This window comes from Acanthochromis polyacanthus, chromosome 9 (assembly GCF_021347895.1).
Source record: "Acanthochromis polyacanthus isolate Apoly-LR-REF ecotype Palm Island chromosome 9, KAUST_Apoly_ChrSc, whole genome shotgun sequence".
In the NCBI taxonomy this organism is placed as follows: domain Eukaryota; kingdom Metazoa; phylum Chordata; class Actinopteri; family Pomacentridae; genus Acanthochromis; species Acanthochromis polyacanthus.
In genome coordinates, this window is record NC_067121.1 from 28,413,247 (window position 1) to 28,433,348 (window position 20,102).

Genomic DNA, 20,102 nt, shown 5'->3' on the forward strand with positions numbered 1-20,102 from the left:
TCTCTATCCTATCCCCCCCATTCGTTTCTCAGCCTCCCGAGTCCAACTGCTTCCGAAATACATGAATCTGTCGTCTTCCCAGGAGAATACACGGCGAAATGAAAAAGGCCATGGTGAGTAGTAGAAAAGTGTAGACTTGCTCGAGATTCCAGAGCCTGAGGAGATGATGGTCATCACTGTGTGTGTGTGTGTGTGTGTGTGTGATTGAAAGATTCAAAGACCCCAAGCTCATCTACATGTAATTTCCTCCTGACTGAGGACAGGGAAAGGGTGATGAGGACAGAAGTAGAGGAGTGGTTGAGGAGCGAGACACAGAGTGAGCCAGCCTGACGCTCTGGACTCAAGAACGGCAGCCTGATTGTCAAGCAACACGTAGTCATGGCAACGACAAATGGAGAGCAGGGAAGAGAGGCGCAGAAATGGAGGGAAAAAAAAGAAATGAGGGAGATACTTCAGGTTAAAACTACATTGCTGAGAGACTAAAAAGAAGAGTTTAGCTGGTGCTTTGCTATGCTACACTTGGAGAGGAATTTTACATCTACTTACAGGTGATATTTCAGTTACAGCCAAAAGCTGGGAGATTAAATATTGCCTGGGGATACATTTTTTCCATGTGCCCTGACTCTTCTTCTGTAGATTACTCATCAATGTTGAATAGTAAACTTGAATATTTATCACTAGCTGCACATCTCTATCCTGCTGCTGCTGTTCTCCTCTGCTCCTTCATCACTCCATTCTCCTTCATTTGTATTCTACGAGCTCACCGCCTCTCCTCGGTGTCCACCCCGGCATATACCCTCTCTTTTCCACCCCTTTGTCTTTCCATTGGCTCCCTGTCCTGCTCTTCTCCCCTCCACCAGTTGTCCTAAGATCTCTTTTTCTGGCCTCCATCCCGCCATCCCTGCAGAGCAGAGCTGACATTGGGCATGAGGTCAGAGAGATGGGCAGTCATGCTCCTGCTGTCAGCCAGCTCAAATGGGCTTAGATACAGTGTGTGGAGACACCCAAGGGACACCCTCACTAGCCTTGGGCTCTGGATAGGCATACACACACAAACCCTGACACATTCAATCACACACTTTTGTAGGCACATTATAACAGAAACACACACACATTAATGCAAAAACACAGCATGTTCACTTATAAAAAAGCCAATCATTCATGTAGCAAACAAAATGAATGCGCAAAGGAGCATAAAGACAAAAACACACATGCATATACTAACAAAACACAGTGCGACATGGAATTACAGATTTCAGAGAACAAATTCCTTTGGAGGACTGCCATGGATTATTGGCTGGTATAATCAGTGTTGGGAACAATGGAAATATTCACTGCTGATGAATGTGAAGCAATGATGTTTAAAAATAGAGATGTAAACCTACTACAAATGCCATATACATGTATTAAGCATATGCTGCACATCATGTGAAGTGAAAAATCACTTCCATCAATTGTATCTAATGTTTAGAACTGAACAAAGTAGGGAGATTATAGAAAACAGAGAGGCTATATGAACAAGGAAATCTTGTATGATATTCTGGAGAACGATTAAACTGCATTTATACTCTATGTGGGAAAACATGAGGACTTTTTCAGCCATCAGGTTTTGATGAGCCTTCTATGGAGGGGATGCTTTTATTACATATTTGTGGATATTACATAGCCCTACAAAAGAATCAAATGCATCACTATAAGGTTAGCAATACACTCAAATGTCAGCCATCCCAGAAAAAAGTCAGGCCTCCCCAGTGAGCCCATTTTAAACTGGGATATGATTACGTCTAGGCATTAATGTGAAACTCAAACTGCAGGATTTTTAAAAGGGTAATCATTGCTGTGGTATTTTAAGTAACACGGTTAGAGAAACGTCCCATTTTTCTGTGTTTTTACATAAATGGCATAATATATGTAATAGGATGTCATGGCAAGGGTCACTTTGGATTACAGTTGAAGAATGGTGTCAGAAACACTGTACCAAACTGCCCCCATGTGGTGATAATACACATTGCATGGGTTAGTAGAGGAAAAAACGCAAGATAAAGGTTTTAGTGGGATTCATTAGTCTACAATATCTTTTAGTTTCAGTTACAGTATAATTCTTGGCAAAAAGGATAACATAAGAAACCCCTAAGAATAAAAATTCAAATCAGAAACAAATTTACTGCCCTCAGAGACACATATGCACATTCATGAAATTTTCAGTTTACTAAGTTTGATTAAATCTCATTGAGCTGACATATCAATTAAAACTAATCATGTGTACATTTCAGGAGTACTGTCATTACCTGCCCTGGAGGAGTCACTGTAGTTTGGTCTCCACTGAAAGCTCGGGTTACAGGATAGAGTTGCAGGCCATGCAGGCTACACAAATAGCCATCTTCACACGGGTAACGAAGCCAGTCCATACTGTGTTGTCACAGTGACAAGATCACCCGTCCATCAAGGTGTGTATCACTTTTCTAGTCGACAGCCCCCAGCACCAGAGAAGAAACAAAGTTTAGACAGGAGAGAGAGGCAATCATTGGTATGTTTGGGGAAATATCCATTTAAAGCTACTGATCTTGACACAAAGGCCTGAAGTAAGTCTGTACCCGTTATCTCACTCGACTTGATCCTCTTTTCTGGTTACACATGTTATCATGCTATCATTTCTTTCTTCTTCCCGCCAGCTGAGTCTTCATGGCTGAGGCCACCAGCACAAGAAGCAACAGTAGAGGTTTAGGCAGCGGAGGGGCTGGGGGAGTGCGTGTCCCCCAGGAGCCCTCTCTCAAAGCTGGCATGGTGTTGTCAGATGAAAGAGTCGACTTCCTTCGGGAGCAGGCCTTCTGTGTGCTGCGAGTGAAGACTGATAAGTGGAACCGCTTCATTGGTGCGGAGGAGAACCAGAAGATTATACTGGATTTTCTGGACCACATCTGGACCAACAGGCTGCTGCTCTTCACTGGACCTGGAGGGACACTGCATGCGGGGGATGCTCAAGTAAGAAAAAGACACACACACAATGATAAATGCACAGTGAGTGTATGAAAAGTTTAGGAACCTGCTTTCATAAATGTGTATCATTTTCTGTTTCCATCTCATCATGGCTAAGTCAATTTTGTTGGCAAATTCAATTACGGTTATAGCCTTGAGTAAATATTTAATAGTGCAGTTCATCTACTGTTTTCTGTGTGTACATACTGGTATGTTAGAAATTCTGTATTGGAATATTCCTGAGGAGGTAAGGATATTGTGGAAAGGTGGCAAGGTCTGTTTTCCTGGCTGGCCTTAATTTATTAAAAAGTTATCAGCAGAAGTCCTCATATTCTGTGAATTTTGTGCACACACACAGTCATGCATGCACAGTTACATAATGAACACTGAATTTAACTCACAACCAAGACAAAAAGCTGGCAGGCAGGTATAAACGTGTTGAACAACATCTCCTGGACTTGCTGTCTACACTCCGTCTAACATACATATTTTTTGAAATAAGTCGCTACTTATTTCTGGTGCTTTCAATGCTGTTGAAAGCATTCCTACTGTTTTTACATCTGTGAAGACATCCCCACCATGGAAGACCAAGCTGCTGTGTGTACTAAAGAAGGGCGTGAAGAGAATTGCTCGTCAAGGATTCAGGCATCAGTTCTGGCTGGGAGAAGTGCCTGGATACCCAATGGAGCATCTGCCTGTTCTCATCTCTGAGGTTGGGTAATATGCGTTTGTCTAAGTATGTATAACAACAGTTATATGGACACGAGAAGTCCGTGGATGCAAGGCCGCTCTTGATTTGAGTAATGCTTTTAGGACGGAGATAAAATGTATGGTATGAGTGTGTCCAAAACAGGATACATGCCCACAATTATCCTCAAACCAGCTTGTGTGTCCAGGTGCTGGTGTGCGTGCTGTCCAATGGCCTGAACCATGGCAACTGGCCGCGGGTGGTGTCTGATGACATCCATAGGCACCTGGAAAGGTTGAGAATCAAAGTGGTGACTCTCAGAGGCCGTGCAGAGGGGCAAACACTGCTGCCCCTACCATTGTGTGTGGAGAGGGCACGGCCTCATGACATTGTACTCAGGTCAGTGTGCATGTGTGCGACGACTGTAAGAATATGCAGTCTTATGCACATTAGTGTTAAAATAAAATAAACTTGGGTTATAAGTCTAACCATATTTGTAATTTCTATTGCACATTTCTGAGTCGCCCAAACATTTCAAGGGGCATTTAAAAATAAAGCAAATTCACTTACTGAGCCATAGACGAAATGAACCTGCCAACATGGCTATAGCTGAATCTTCAAACACAATGCACTGGAAGCACCACGAGTCTGCTCTATTTCCAATAAAGGCTCAGACTGAGCAGTGGAAAGCTATTCTCCCAACTGCTCAGCCTCCAAAGAGCCATTATCACCACTAGCCTCTGTAAATATGACCCAAAACCACACGCGCACAGTAATATAACAACATGTGCTTCCGTTCAGTGTTTTACTAACTACAACCTGTGATAGTGAGGTTTAAAAATGCTATCAGATCACTGCCAGAAGATTCAAACAGTTGTCCTTCATTAATTCTCGCATAAGTCCAGACTAGCGAGCGAGCGAGGAAGCAAAACAACCGAACTGAGGGATGGCTACTATACGGTATTAGCCAACTATTTGCCAAGAAAACCGTGCCTGTATTTCTCACCTGCAATTAAGTGCGTATAAATATTTTTACTCAATTTTCACTCGTTTGAAAAGGATTTGGTGGGCTACTAACCATGTCAGCAAAGCGCCGTTCAGTTGAAGACACACCTGTTGACTAATTGCCAGCTAATGAGTTCCGTCAACTTTTGGAATAAACCAATACCACAGAGAATGGGTGTGTGAGATTTAACAGAAGTACATGTTTGACTCAAAACAAAAAGTTATCATAGTTACTGCTTATATCTTAAAAAAATAAAGTAAAATACAAAAAGTGCAGATATTTAGAAAAAAAAATAATGATAATCTGGCGAGCTACGACTCCCATCGGCTAAAATGGTGACCACCCATCTGCTGAGGATTGTATGCATCTTGCCCGTCAGAGGTTAGCTAGTGCAATATGTCCTCAAAGTTATCACATTTTCTTCATCATAATTTCTTAAAATAAAATGTAAAAATATATTACAGTAAAAAAAAATGTTATTGCAAATATTGCAAGGGGAGAACTGTAGCAGAAATTAGTGGTGTAAGGTAATGTATTTATTTTTATCTCTCAATGCACTCTCAAATGCTTTCTGGTTATTTCTTATGTGACAGCTGTGCATTAGAGCTCTTTAGACTTACATTAAAATGCATTAAAACGAGATACTCAGGAAGCACATTTAGGTCTGGCATAAATCCATAATCAAGGATGCATAGAAATCACATTGGTTGTGAGCTAAATCAAAGTGAAATAAATTTTATTGATTGCATGTTCTCACAGAGTTTGCACGAACATACAAGCTCAACAGGTTTGCAGATTTAACATATTACCTCAGCTAAGAATCTGTATAACAAATTTGTGAGAGTGGTGCTTCTTACAGCTGATTTAAACCCAAAACTTTGCATACAACCTCCTTTAGAGCAGGTTATCTGTGCAGCATTCTCCAGTAGGGGCAAGACCGATTTGTGGCACTGACAGCTAGCAGTGACACTTTTTGTGGCACCGCCGCGGTGCCACGGTTAATGCCACTGTGCAGTGACACTTTTTGTGGCACCGCAGCAGTGCCACAAAAAGTGTCACTGCTCGCTGCCAGTGCCCCAAATCGGACCTGCTGTCTCTCGCATCTAGTTAGGTTTAAAGAGAGCCACCTTCGTGACATTAAAACTCTGGATTTGGGTTTATTATAGCTCCTTAACTCATTAATTTGTTTCATCGTGCTCCCCTGAGGTCATTAATAGGTACTACTAAACATGGTGCACAGAGGCATGAACAATTTGTTACAGTAAACATTGGTCGAGTCATAGTAATAAAAAGGATTTACAAACTGACAGTGATGACATTTGAAACATTGTCCAACAATTTCCTCCCACTTGTAGTTTTTCTGCTCTACAGTCATTTTCCATAGCTTATACTGTTATTTTTATCCACACTGATTGCCCCACTCTCTGTCCCCCTCAGCCCCACAGGATGGCCGCTGGACCGTGGCTTGTTATACTCTATAGAAACTCTGATAGTTCAGTGGTCCGGACAGATATGGAATGTGCTGAAGAAAGACTCTGGCATGGCGCTGCTCCAGGGAGACCACCCAGGCCCCAACGCGGAGCTCCAATTTTGGACCACTCAGAGGGAAAACCTGCTGGGCATCCAGTCACAAGTATGACAGTAGCTCTGTGGAAGCTGACAGGGCAGCAGTTGATTCGAAATGTATACTGAAACTTTTTAAATTTATAGACACATGATATTCCTTAAGACCATATTTTTGAGTTTACAGATTGAAATTGTAATTTTTTTTTTTTTACTTAATTGCCCCTAAGTATTTATCCTCCCACATCAGCTGAAATACGTGCAATGAAGTAGGTCAGTGGTATATATGTAACTGCTCTGCAACAAAGCCCGCTTTTATATGTGTATTGTCATAGTAGTGTTAATTCACTATGTTATTGATAATATGTTTTAACATTGAAGGTTCAGATGATAAAGTTTCCACTATATTAAAGCAAGTTTCTAATACTGTGCACCCCTAATGTGTGTAAATAAAGAGAGCATAAAATTAGAAGCATATTTTGATTTAGTGTAAAATGTCAAACACTTATCATTATAAACTTTATAAATTTAGTTGATGAGATTTTAAAAATCTGTCTTATAAAGTGACCACTGGATGCGTGTCCTAACTTGATATGTGTGTTTTCAGATCCAGAGCTCCAAACTAGAACAGATTATAGAGATCCTGAGAAGAGTCAAGAGCAGTTACTACTCTGCCTTTAAGGATGTCTGTGTCAAAGTCAACGATGGTAGATCAGCTTTAATCCTCATTCATTTAATTATTATTTACTTTCCTCATTGTCATCTGGTGTCTCACAGTGCAACTTCTCGTTCACTTGAACCAGGATTCACAGCTATCAGTACAGCATTGCATTTTCTTTATTATGTAAACACGCAGAGAACTTCTGTTTTCTGTTAATACCCTGATAATTTCAGAAAAATTGCAACTTAACACTATTGCCAGAGCACTATTAACCCCTTATTATGTTCATGTCATTCACTAATACCTGTGGATGTAATTGTAGCTGTGCTGGAAGCAGAGGACATAGATTTGCATCTACGGCCTCTACGGAGACAAATCAGCAACTTAGAAGAGAGGAGATTTCCACAGATGGATACTCTGCTGCCTCCACTCTTTCACACTCTCTGCCTCATCTGGTGTCACTCAAAGTACTACTGCACTCCGCAGCGCATGGTGGTCCTCCTGCAGGAGTTCTGCAACCTGATCATTGAAAAGGTATATTTATGTATATGTGATAGAAATGCAGACAAAAGAGAAACTAAAACAGCTGATCTTCATATTGGATCATGTGTATACAGGCCTTTGCCTACCTCATCCCTGAAGAACTCTTTAAGATGGAGCTTGAGGAGGGGATGGAGCGAGTACAGATAAGCATCTCAGTTCTGCGCACCTTCAAACAATTGTTTCACGTTCACCGCGAGAAAATCCCAACATACTACAGACACAGTCAGAACATAAAGCTGTGGGACTTTCCAGCATCACTTGTCTTCAAGCGCTCAGATTGTATTGTGGAAAGGCTTCTAATGATCGAGGTGTGTGGGTTTCCAAGTGTGGCTCATGCTTTTTTAAACATATTTTCCTCCATTCTGTCACCCTGATGAAGTAGTGCAATTTTTCATTTCACATTTAGGAACTCTTTGCAACAGCACTGGACTTTCTGAAGCTGGAGAAGATTGAACTGGGTGGTTCCAGAGGGAAAATCCTAAGCGAGATGGTCTTTAGCATGAGCGAGGAGTTTCATGACCGCTGGCGGACCCTCAGAGAGAGCAAATATGACCCCTTGGACTACACTAATGATGTGAGACCTAGTGAGATTGTTGCAGCTGTCTTTGATAGCACACCGCTATTTAATTAATAAGCCCCACAGGGTTGTGATTCACAGTGATTTGTAAGTGGCATTGACATGCACAGCCAGATAATAAAAAATAACAATTAGATGTTATTTTTCTGCTCAGCAGTGCAGTAATTGAAAGGTAGCAAAGCAAAGTAGTTGCTTAGCAACACACAAGAACCAGTGACAGGAGTCATTATTACTCAGTGCATCAATATTTAATTTACTAGAGATTTTACAACAGCTTCCAGTGTGACTCAGAACAGGAACTCAATCAGAAATTGATCTATGTTATAATATATTTTTCCCAAGTGTGTGTTATTTCAGCCAATACTGATTAACTGAGTTAAGCAGAACTTGGGGCAAATTTAATGGAAGAAAATTGCCTAATGATATGTGGATTAAAGTTTTTTTAATCACAAAAGCCACTAAAAATATCCATCATTTCCTATCTAATACTTTCTTGTGTCCAGGATTTTGTGCATCACTACAGGCGTTTTGTGGAGCAGAACAAAGATTTTGACCAGAGGCTGGGAACTGTCCTCAATTTGGCCTTTCAGCACTCCAAAAATCTGAAGTCAACCTTTAAGGTACATTATTACACACCGACTATAATAATATTTATCTGTGCTGTGTGGGGCTTTTGGTCATTTGTTGTGTAATTTTTACATGTTATATGTATAGAATGCACACTGTAACAAAACAGTTGTTTTCCTGTCGCATCTAGTTGTTGAAAATTTTTGGCACCCTGCTAGAGAGACCCAGAATCCACCAGCTGTTTTCTCCTAACTACAGCGAGTTGTTGGCTATGTTCAACCAGGAAATCGACCACTGCCAGTTTATACTTGATCAACACAGAGATGGGGTAAGAGAGGCTGAATCGATATTCTCTGTGGCTTACAAGTGTGAATTTGGCACATTTACCTCAGAATATTAAGTGTGGTAGATGACATTAGTCTGATCAACTGCAGCCATTTACCACACCTGCTATGCCATAGTGACAGAGAAAGGACTCTAAGCATTTAAGATGACACATATGGCATCATGACGTACAAACTTGTGTTACAAACACCCAAAGTATGTACTTAAAGAAATAAGCATGACACAGTCATCAGCCAACCTTGTGTTTCAGCTACAGTCAGGCTGTGCAACCCTGGGGAAAAATATGCCTTCTGTGGCTGGTAACCTCAAATGGTCACAGGAGCTTCGGAGTCGCATCCTCACCGACAGGAGCAGCCTCTGCCAGCTGGCCCACATGTATGGACCAACTCTAGCTGCCTCCACTGTACAGACTGCAAGAATTTGTACAGTTTTTTTTTCCTCTCAATCCTTCTGTTGCTTCCAGGCCTCTGGGATGTGCTGAGGCAGACGATGTGCTCCAGAAGTGCGAACGTGTTCTCGAGGTTTTGGACCAGCATGATGAAGAGCTGTTCTCAGAGTGGACTGAGGGGCTGGAGGAAATCTGTGAAACGCACATCAAGGACCCACTATTGAAACTGGACACTGACACAGGCCTGTTGCAGGTCAACTTCAGTCCTGCTGTAAGGACAAAGAAGATTTGCTTTCCAAAAGGCATATTAAACATTCTTGTCAGAGTTAAAATACTCTTTGTACGTGTTGTCCCAACATTCGTACCTGCAAAAAAATCTAATTAAAGATATTACACACAGTGGAGTACAGTGGAAAATGTTACATATCACAAATCAAAGCTTTAGGTTTCATTGAGTCCTAAGTGACCCAGAGTTAAAGGGTCTCTGTGTCTCAAACAGAAAATCAGGATGAACAAATTCACAAGTTTTGTTTTTCACTATACCCTCTTTCCCTGCACCAGCAACACCAGTGAGATTTCAATGAACAGAGAAACTATTTTGTATTAGCAGCTAATATGTGAATTGACAAAGGATTTCACAAAATCTAACCAACATAAAAGTCAGACAAATAGGAGAAAGTGTTTTCCCCAAAGTGCAGCAATAATGAATATAATCAGCAATGTCAGAAATCAGGAGAGTGGATCAGGCACAGATTCTGACTTTTGATGAACAACTTATCTGATAAACAACTTATCTGATAAAAATGTTTATTGCTTTTTCTCTCTCTTCACTCCTCCTTTCACTCTTTTCAGTTGACATCAGTGCTAAGGGAAGTTAAATACCTGGGTATGCTGAAGAACCAAAATGTTCCTAAAGCAGCTCTGCACCTCTATTCCCAAAGGGAGAGACTATACATGGTGGGTAACTTGTCTTCTTGCATTACATCGGACATAGTGTCAAACAGATATATTTATGAGCTGTATGGCTGTAAATGCTTGTGAAATATTTAAAAATTTATCAGAGTTCAACTGCTAATGTTGTACTTTATGGTGTAGCACACACAGACACTGACCTTGGTGACCCAGTGGCACAACCAGCTCCACAGCACCATCCTGGCTGTAGAGCTGGGGTTGGTGAAAGATGAGATGGATGGGATGAAACGAAAGCTGGATCCGGCCCTCCGGGAGCTGACCTGGGCTCATGATGACCTGTGGGACTATATTCAGAGTACACGAGACCTGGTCAAGGTACTGAACATATCTGATCCCTTTTAGTGAAAGGTTTTGACTGAACTGACATCAAACAACAAGCACAAGGTAATGTTTATAGGGAAACACTTTCCCTCTGTGGAAAGCTCTTGAAAAACAAAACCCAGTTTGACGTTGTAATTAATGGTTGTAAGCGTTGCTCTATTGTGCTATCACCAGAGTATATCTAGTCGAGTCCGAAAGAGCAAAGCTAATGTGGAAGCCATCCAGGCCCTCATGGCTAAATTCAGCCACCGGGCTTTCATCACCAGGAAGAGCCGTGATTCTGCTCTGCTCGTCTTCTCTGACATTGAAGAGAGCGTTTCCAAACAGCATGCTCTCATCACCAGTACAGGGGAGCAGATACACAAATTACTGCAGGTATATTCACATCTTACCGCGGATCTTAGTGTGATTGACCTGTGCACATAATGTACATCTTTACATCTGTTAGAACTCACATCTATTTATACGATTATCTGCCTTCCAGGAGAACCAGTCTCTGCTCGGTGTCACGGATCTAAACAGCAGCGAGTGGCAGTCCTACACAGAGTATGTGGACCGTATGATCCTGTCAGGCTTGTCCAGTGCAGTCCGCTGCTCCCTGCAGTATCTCATGGACAACACAGATGCAGCTCAGCGCATTACCCCGCTGTTTGAGGTTCAGCTGGTACTCAACAGCAATGAGATGACCTTTGACCCTTCATTAGACCTGAGCCACAGTGGTAACTTCTATGATATTGTGGATAAGATGGTGGCCAGCATCACAAGCATGGCATCCTTCATTCCCAGAGTGGCAATCGACAAACAGCGGGAGAACTATCAGGTGCAGTACAGATTAGATTATAGATTTATACACATTGTGCATACATACATATGCATGTTTGTGTTTGCATGGACACATGCGCTTGTCTCATGCTATCTTGACTTCCCATCTTGTAGTGTGACATAAATGAAATGGAGGATCTGTCAGAGATGTGCTATATAATCCGCTCTCGGGCACGTGCAGCTGTCACAAAGGTAAGCATCTTTTTTGCTCTTTGCACATAGAGGCTTGAAATATTTGCAGGCATACAGTTGTAAAGATTATGTTGATTTTCAGGTCAGAGAATATCAGGCATCGTTCTCCAGCTTTCGATACCTCTGGACTGATGACAGGTCAGATGAATGTCACTACCTCTGATTTGTTTATTACATTTAAATGTGTTTCATACAGAAATGTACATTTTATTGTGTTTTTTTCTTGTCATTCACAGGTCTGAATTTATGAGACAGTTTCTGCTCTATGGCCACGTGTTAAGTACAGAGGAAGCAGAGCTGTATGCCGACTATGAACTCAAAAAGAACCCCCCCACCCTGGACAACTTTAAAGAACAAGTGTGTTCCACTTCTGTGATTCATTCATTTTTTAACCTTAATTTATTAAACCAGCATTTAGAAATCTGGTTCATGCAACAATATTAACTGCATTGTTCTTCATTGCAGATCAATCTGTTTGAGTCTCTCTATGTACGAGTGAGCAAAATGGAGGACAGGAGGGTGTTTTGTGGCTGGTTGCAGCTGGACATCGGACCTTTTAAGCACACACTGATGAATGTCATCAAGAGGTGGAGCTGGATGTTCAAAGAGCATCTTCTTAACCACGTAAACCAAAGGTTAGACAATCATGTGCAAGAATAAAATAATTTGCAAAATGTTTTTAAATTTTTTTAAAATCCACTCTTAATTTGACTGTACCACTATATGTATGTAATTATATCATTTTCTGTCGTCTTTCTATCCTACAGTGTGAGGGAATTGTCCTGTTTTGTCCAGGACACAGCCAGCGGTCTCTCTACAAATGTGTCAGATGGTGACTATGCAGGTCTCGTTAACATCATGGGACACCTGATGGCCATTCGAGACAGACAGATCAGCAATGAGCAACACTTCAAACCACTCAAGTCTACTGCCGAACTTCTCAAGACCTATGGACAGCAGCTTCCAGAGAGTGTCTACACACAGCTAGAAGTGTGTACCAATGTACAAACATACATTTTTTCCATTGATGATAGCAGATATGTACAGTTCTCACTACACTACATTCTTTCCTCCCTTTCCACTAAACACAGGAGCTGCCTGAAAAGTGGAAAAGTCTCCGTAAAATTGCCTTCACAGTCAAACATGAAGTGGCGCCGCTTCAGTCAAATGAAGTTTCCGTTATACGCAGGAAATGTGTCAGGTTTGAGGTGAGGCTGTGTGTGAGTGGGATAGGATGTCAGTCTGGCAACCCCTTACAAAGCGCTCAATATCTGACATAGAAGCCTTCTTACTTTCTTTCTTGCATTATATATGACTGCAGCCCCCAGTGTCAGCACAGGGATAGATGAAGAGATGGAGGCAGATATGCATAAACCTTGAATTTGCCATATGTTCACATTTCAGGTCAAGCAGTATGAGTTCAGAGAGCAGTTTCGCACTGAATCAATCTTTAAGATCAACATTGAGGAGCCATATAAATTAATTGATAAGGTGAGCAGTGGAAGACATTCCTTTCCTACCTACTGAAAAACAAACGTTTTGTGTTACATTTGCACAGTGTATGAGTAAATCCACCTATTAAATAATAGAGTTGTTCTTCTCACCATATCAAAATGTCTGTCTCCAGTCTAATCGAGCCGTGGCAGTGATGGAGATGGAAATGAAGAAGTTGCAGGACACAGCTGATCTGTTCGAGGTCAGCTTTCCAGACTACAAGCAGCTGAGGCAGTGTCGCTCTGATATCATACTTGTCAAAGCAGTCTGGGACATGGTCATATTTGTGCAGGTGAATATTACCCAGCAGAGTGCAAATATGCTGGCATTTTGAATTCTTAGTTATGTTTGAGCTCCATAGTTTAAACGTGAAAACCAGGAAGAAAGGTCTACATATTAACAACAAAGCCCCTGCATTACAAGTATTCTCAAGTGAGTCATTGATACATCCATAGATATGCTTTGGAGTTTACACAGTGTTCTGAATTCCTCCAAGACTGCGAATGAGAAGAGCTTTCCCTCTTTGTTCCAATAATGCTTTCAATCTCCTGTTAATCCTAGACCAGTATAGAAGACTGGACCAAGACTCCATGGAAAGAGATCAATGTTGAGCAGATGGACATGGAGCTCCGGCGCTTTGCTAAAGTATGACAAGCTTCAGCCTGCAAACAAGTGCATGTTAGTTTATGATGGTTTTAAAAAACAATACATTTTAAATCATGATGAGTATTTCTGTTGTGTGGCGCAGGAGATGAAGATGCTGGATAAGGAGGTGCGGGTGTGGGACGTCTACATGGGTCTTGAATCAACTGTGAAAAACCTGCTGACCTCTCTGAGAGCCGTCAATGAACTGCAGAACTCTGCTGTCAGGGAGAGACACTGGCAACAGCTTATGAAAACCACGGGGGTATGAGAATATCTTTGCTGCTGCTTCATAATCCCTTGCACCATCTAATTCAATAATGGTTCATGTGTGGTAATGCTTTGCAATGTATACAACACTTTAAACTATTTTACTCCTCTCTAGGTCCAGAGAACCCAATTATGTTGTTGTGAAATCTGATCACAGCCACGGCTTGTTTGTGTTCTCTCTGGTCCTCAGGTCAGGTTTGTGATGGGAGAGGGCACCACCCTGGGGGACCTGTTGGAATTACAGCTTCACCGTGTGGAGGATGAGGTTAAAAACATTGTGGACAAGTCTGTGAAAGAAATGGCCATTGAGAAGGTAGAAATACAGACCCACCAGTAATAATATGTAGCAATGCATTTTCATTAGTTATTAATTTGGACATAAGTATTTAAACATTGACTAAACAAAAGAATTGATTGCTTGTTGAGTCTGTCATGATACCCTTTCACCAGTTCAAACTCGGCAAGAGACATCAGTTAAATACTCAATACTGCATTGTTTTTTTCTTTTTTGTTCACTTCAAGTAAATACTACCGCAGCACTCACAAAGTACGAGCTGTTTCATGCTCTCAGCATACATTTAGTATATAATACTTCGTCATAATAATGCATCTTAAACTTTTACAGTGTGTAGTGCACAGTGAGCTGTCATCTGTCTTGCACTCAGACAAATGTATTGTGAGTGTGCAGATGACTATGGGTCCAAATGGACAGAAAAGCAGACTGGCTTGTATACTTTAAAATCCAACTGGAGGTAGTAGGATACTTGGTATTTTTTGGTGTGCTACATTCAACATATTGTGTATCGTGATATACTAAAACTTGCTGCCCTTTTTTTAAATTTTTTTCCTTGCATTCAAATGTCAGGTGTCACACTGTATGGTCTCATATATTGCATTTACTTTATAGGTTTTGGCTGAGATAACCCAGACGTGGAGCGTTATGTCACTGTCATATGAGACTCATAGCAGCACAGGAACCCCTCTACTCAAAGCAGATGAGAATCTGATTGAGACACTGGAAGACAACCAGGTGACCCTGTGTGCTGGATTATTGAGAAAATGTGATATGGATTTATTTGATTAGTTCAAAAGACTAATTGCACCCTAATGTTAAAGAATAGAGTTTTAGTATGAGGGGCTTATTGGCCTGCGACAAACTGACGACCTCTCCAGGGTGTCCCCTGCCTTCGCCCGAGTCAGCTGGGATAGACTCCAGCACCCCCGCGAGCCTAGTGAGGATAAAGCAGTGTATAGAGAATGGATAGATGGATGAATGGATGGATGGATGGGGCTTATTGGCATCACACTGACATCGATTCAGTTCAGATCAGTTTTTTTTTTTTTAAATCGTGCAGATTCACAACAGATATCATCTCACAGCGCTTAATATAGTAAGGTACAGATAGGGGTGGTGACAGCAACATCTGGACATTTAAGACATTTAAGGTAAATGCAGAAATTCTCTTGTCATTTGTGCGACAGTGCATCAGGGTACTAGCATGTAAAGCTCCTGTTTGATTTCTCTTCAGGTTCAGCTGCAGAACATCCTGATGAGTAAGTACGTAGAGTATTTCCAGGCTGAAGTAAGTGGATGGCAGAAGAAGCTGATGGTGGCTGATCTGGTCATCTCCTCCTGGATGTCTGTCCAGAGGACATGGGCCCACCTGAACAGCATCTTCACCAACAGCCACGACATCCGCTGTCAGCTGGCCCATGATGCTGAGCGATTTCAGGGAATACACACTGACTTTCAGGTAATAGAAACTATTGTGTGTACACAGCAAAGTCCAGGCCTACAAGCTTGCATCTCACCATATTGATATACTGTGTATGCTTTCCATCCTCTCTTCTTCATTTACTGTCCGTCTGAGCCAGAATTTGATGACTGAGGTGGTGCAGAACAGTAATGTGGTAGACGTAACCAACCAGCCTGGCTTCTTGGAGAACCTCGAAACTTTACAACAGAGGCTGTCTGTGTGTGAGAAGGCGCTGGCTGAGTATCTGGAGACAAAGAGACTCACGTTCCCCAGATTTTATTTTGTTTCTGCCTCAGATCTGCTGGAGATTGTCTCCAAGGGAACACAGCCCAAACAGGTGCCAGATTACAATTTAATAATGCTTTCCGAGACAGAATATATAAAGAGGTTATCAGCACATTCTACATATCAGTTCAGTATATTCTCTGAGCTCTGTCTCAGTGTTATGCAGTACAATCTGTTGATAAAAATAATAATGAAAGTCAAATTGGAAATTTGACATTGATCAATGAGAATCAATGTCAGATTTCCATTTTGTCTTTCATTCTGCTTCGTTTCCATAAAATTCTATATAAGAGATCATGTCTGTTACCATCGTGACAGTTAAAAGAGAAATTTCCCTTGTGTGTTTGCGTGTGTGTTTTTCCAGGTGACCAGACATTTGCTGAAGCTATTTGACAACATAGCAGATCTTCGCTTCAAGGACTCAGACAGAGGTGAAGGAGGAGGAGGAGGAGAGGAGGATGGGGAAGCAGTTGCTATAGGCATGTACAGTCGAGAGGGAGAATATGTTTCATTCTCTGAGCCGTGTGCCTGTGAAGGACAGGTATTGAAAAACTAAATTTGATTACTATATGTGCAAATACAGTTGTAGAGTAAAGTAGAGGTACATTTGGTTATTGCTAGAACTACACAGTCGCAGCTGTAATAGATAACTTTTTAAATATTGTTTATAAAGTACAGCATGTCTATGACTGTGCATACAGTTGCCAGGTGGTATCATTTCCATGCTTTTTCCTTACTATTCAGATTTTTTTTTTCCAGGCAGAATGTTGGTTAAGTGCCTTAGAGAGTACCATGCGCTGTACAGTTCGAAAGGAGATACAGGAGGCTGTTGCTGCCTATGAGGACAAACCACGAGACCAGTGGCTCTTTGACTACCCCGCACAGGTCTGACCATGCGTAGTGTGTAGAAATACCATGTTAACCTTATAAACGCACAAATTATCTCTTACATGCCTCTATATTCTTTCCATTCACAGGTAGGGTTGACTGGTAGTCAGGTGTGGTGGGCCACAGATGTGGGCATTGCCTTTGAGAGAGTGGAGGAAGGATTTGAGACGGCTCTCAAAGAGTACAACAGAAAACAGGTAGTGCTATAATGAAGATCTAGTTGGGCTGGTGAGTGAAATCAGTGGCTGTTTTGTTCAGTGAAGTTTGCTGGTTTCTAGATCACACAGCTCAACTCGCTGATCCACATGCTGCTCGGAGAGTTAACTCCTGGAGACAGACAGAAGATCATGACTATCTGCACTATTGATGTCCATGCTCGAGATGTGGTCGCCAGTCTCATCACTCAGAAGGTAGAGCGACTATTCACCATCATTTTTTCAATAAGCCCGATACTTTATCTGTCAGATCTTCCTGATGGTGTTATTGTGTGTCTCTGTTAGGTGACAACAGGACAAGCATTTGCATGGCTGTCCCAATTACGCCATCGCTGGGATGAAACGACGAGACACTGTTACGTTAACATCTGTGACGCCCAGTTCCAGTTCAGCTACGAGTACCTGGGAAACACCAACAGACTGGTCATCACCCCACTCACTGACAGGTATTCATGCATGTGCTACTATATGTTTCACCAACACACAAGCATAGAAAAGGTACACATTGTTAAAAATGTGTGTTTTAAACAGAGTCCTGGAATTGAGTGACAGCAGATGTTAATAATGGACTCTTTTTGCCTAACAACTACAAACAAAGCTACTTTAATCACTTGACATTTAAGTGCTCCTGTTTAGGTGTAAAATGCTTGAAAGTAGTTAGAGCACAGATGTGATCAAATAAAGAGAAACACTCTTATTTAAGTCTTGCAAAATGCATACAGTATGATAACAGATTGCTTACAAATGCACAGATCTACTGAAGCCAATTTATTTTTTCTGCTATGACTTTACATGTCAACCCTACCACTGTCAGGTGTTACATAACCCTGACCCAGTCCCTCCATCTGACCATGAGCGGTGCCCCATCAGGCCCAGCTGGCACTGGCAAAACAGAGACGACTAAGGACCTCGGACGCTCCCTGGGCATTATGGTATATGTGTTCAACTGCTCAGAACAGATGGACTACAAGGTAGCATGGGCTGCACAGATGTTCTTCTTCGAGTCCATTGACTCCATGTACACTGCAATTTTTATATATTCCTCCCTTCAGCTCCTTTCTCTGTTTCCATCTCATTTCTTCAGTCTATAGGTAACATCTATAAGGGTCTGGCTCAGACAGGAGTGTGGGGCTGCTTTGATGAGTTCAACAGGATCTCTGTGGACGTTCTGTCTGTCGTAGCTGTGCAGGTCAAGACTATACAGGATGCTGTGCGCAACAAGAAACAGAGGTAAATGTGGAAATGCACTATGTATTATCTATATATTCTATCGATTCCTTCTTTTGTCTGCTGAGTTTCGCCTAAGCACCCATTTAGCAATCGGTAATGGCTAATGTGTCCATGCAGGTTTCACTTCCTAGGAGAGGAGATTGAGCTGAAGTCAACAGTGGGAATCTTCATCACTCTGAACCCAGGTTATGCTGGCAGAGCTGAGCTCCCAGAGAACCTCAAGGCTCTATTCAGGTCTGATGTAACAAGAGGAAGAGGATGCTTTTAAGTGCAAGAGTTAATAAATGTTGAAAATGACTAATTATTAGTAATTTTGTTTATGCTCAGGCCTTGTGCAATGGTGATTCCGGACTTTGAGCTGATCTGTGAGATTATGTTGGTGGCTGAAGGATTCATAGATGCTCGTCTGCTGGCACGCAAATTCATCAGCCTGTATACTCTATGTAAAGAGCTGCTGTCTAAACAAGTATGTACAGAACACCAGTTTGTGAAGACAGAGAAAGTAACATAACTATTCTTTGCAGGCTTTTATTTTACTGAGTTAATAATTTAGTTAGCAGAGGTGAACGTCAAAGATAAGGAGATGGGAAGAGAAGGAATCCTAAATGGGGACATCTTTCTAGGGATCAGCTCTCCCTTTTCCTGTAATCCTGACAGACTGTCACTGTACTTATCCAATCCATAAGGCTTATACACATTAAGTGTCCTATACTAACAATGAAAACAAAAGCAGTTTAGTGTAAATTTGCGTGTATTTTAATGCTTTGAAATCACTTTAATGAGTTTTCTCTGTTAGGATCATTATGATTGGGGATTACGTGCCATCAAATCAGTCCTGGTTGTGGCTGGATCTCTGAAGCGAGAGGACCGTAGTAGACCTGAGGAGCAGGTGTGTATGACTTTGTTGTCACTGTTGTTGACACTGAGGTTTCTCGCTTCTCACTGATGTTAAAAAATTGTGTGCAGTTGAGTTTTTTTTTTATATTGAATTTAACTGTGATGCCATTATTTTCTTCTCAGGTGCTGATGCGGGCACTGAGGGATTTCAACCTGCCTAAGATAGTGACCAGTGATGTGCCCATTTTCCTTGGGCTGATCAGCGACCTGTTTCCACAGCTGGACGTGCCCAGGAAGAGAGACCCGAATCTAGAAAAGTCTGTTCGTCAGTCAGTCAGTGAGCTGCGTCTGCAACCTGAGGAAAACTTCATCCTGAAGGTGCCTCTTTCTTTTTGCATGTGTTAAATATTAGAATGCCTCTAATCAGTGGAATATTAACAACGGCACTTTAAGATTTCTGCTGGGAAGAAGTATAGATAAGAATGATGTATAATGTATGTGCCAGAGACACATCACACTTCATCACTGCATCATTTATACTGAAGACTTTAGCTCTGAGCTGCTGGTGTTAACATAGGAGAACCTGCAGAACATAATTCCTGTAGGGAAATAAATGAAAATCGACATCTAGGTCTGTTTTGAGATATTGTGACATCCACGTCTCCGTGTTTACAGGTGACCCAGTTGGAAGAGCTGCTAGCTGTCAGACATTCGGTGTTTGTAGTAGGTGGACCGGGTACTGGAAAGAGCCAGGTTAACTTCTGTATTATCTACTACATCAATACTATAATTATTATTCTGAAAGACGATTAATGCAAACTGTATATGCACTAACACTTTCTGTGGAATATCTAAAGTAACAG

General features: G+C 41.6%; 1 protein-coding gene across 1 annotated transcript in view; it reads left to right on the top strand.

The window, feature by feature from the left end:
- The first annotated feature begins 2,682 nt into the window (after nucleotides 1-2,682).
- The window catches only part of dnah9l (dynein, axonemal, heavy polypeptide 9 like), a 37,872-nt gene continuing 20,452 nt past the window's right edge, over nucleotides 2,683-20,102 (top strand). The window contains exons 1-41 of the mRNA XM_051953683.1: nucleotides 2,683-2,982; nucleotides 3,873-3,958; nucleotides 6,108-6,303; nucleotides 6,841-6,940; nucleotides 7,217-7,428; nucleotides 7,512-7,745; nucleotides 7,844-8,011; nucleotides 8,518-8,634; nucleotides 8,772-8,909; nucleotides 9,177-9,301; nucleotides 9,390-9,585; nucleotides 10,167-10,271; nucleotides 10,410-10,601; nucleotides 10,782-10,982; nucleotides 11,092-11,427; nucleotides 11,544-11,621; nucleotides 11,704-11,759; nucleotides 11,858-11,978; nucleotides 12,087-12,256; nucleotides 12,389-12,611; nucleotides 12,713-12,829; nucleotides 13,026-13,112; nucleotides 13,249-13,407; nucleotides 13,677-13,760; nucleotides 13,864-14,022; nucleotides 14,218-14,340; nucleotides 14,935-15,057; nucleotides 15,557-15,781; nucleotides 15,903-16,121; nucleotides 16,434-16,610; nucleotides 16,829-16,954; nucleotides 17,047-17,154; nucleotides 17,236-17,367; nucleotides 17,458-17,618; nucleotides 17,987-18,143; nucleotides 18,257-18,402; nucleotides 18,520-18,636; nucleotides 18,730-18,868; nucleotides 19,199-19,291; nucleotides 19,423-19,617; nucleotides 19,915-19,992. Of these exons, the coding sequence (XP_051809643.1) occupies nucleotides 2,683-2,982; nucleotides 3,873-3,958; nucleotides 6,108-6,303; nucleotides 6,841-6,940; nucleotides 7,217-7,428; nucleotides 7,512-7,745; nucleotides 7,844-8,011; nucleotides 8,518-8,634; nucleotides 8,772-8,909; nucleotides 9,177-9,301; nucleotides 9,390-9,585; nucleotides 10,167-10,271; nucleotides 10,410-10,601; nucleotides 10,782-10,982; nucleotides 11,092-11,427; nucleotides 11,544-11,621; nucleotides 11,704-11,759; nucleotides 11,858-11,978; nucleotides 12,087-12,256; nucleotides 12,389-12,611; nucleotides 12,713-12,829; nucleotides 13,026-13,112; nucleotides 13,249-13,407; nucleotides 13,677-13,760; nucleotides 13,864-14,022; nucleotides 14,218-14,340; nucleotides 14,935-15,057; nucleotides 15,557-15,781; nucleotides 15,903-16,121; nucleotides 16,434-16,610; nucleotides 16,829-16,954; nucleotides 17,047-17,154; nucleotides 17,236-17,367; nucleotides 17,458-17,618; nucleotides 17,987-18,143; nucleotides 18,257-18,402; nucleotides 18,520-18,636; nucleotides 18,730-18,868; nucleotides 19,199-19,291; nucleotides 19,423-19,617; nucleotides 19,915-19,992 (6,279 nt within the window). The remainder of the gene's footprint in view (nucleotides 2,983-3,872; nucleotides 3,959-6,107; nucleotides 6,304-6,840; nucleotides 6,941-7,216; nucleotides 7,429-7,511; nucleotides 7,746-7,843; nucleotides 8,012-8,517; nucleotides 8,635-8,771; nucleotides 8,910-9,176; nucleotides 9,302-9,389; nucleotides 9,586-10,166; nucleotides 10,272-10,409; nucleotides 10,602-10,781; nucleotides 10,983-11,091; nucleotides 11,428-11,543; nucleotides 11,622-11,703; nucleotides 11,760-11,857; nucleotides 11,979-12,086; nucleotides 12,257-12,388; nucleotides 12,612-12,712; nucleotides 12,830-13,025; nucleotides 13,113-13,248; nucleotides 13,408-13,676; nucleotides 13,761-13,863; nucleotides 14,023-14,217; nucleotides 14,341-14,934; nucleotides 15,058-15,556; nucleotides 15,782-15,902; nucleotides 16,122-16,433; nucleotides 16,611-16,828; nucleotides 16,955-17,046; nucleotides 17,155-17,235; nucleotides 17,368-17,457; nucleotides 17,619-17,986; nucleotides 18,144-18,256; nucleotides 18,403-18,519; nucleotides 18,637-18,729; nucleotides 18,869-19,198; nucleotides 19,292-19,422; nucleotides 19,618-19,914; nucleotides 19,993-20,102) is intronic.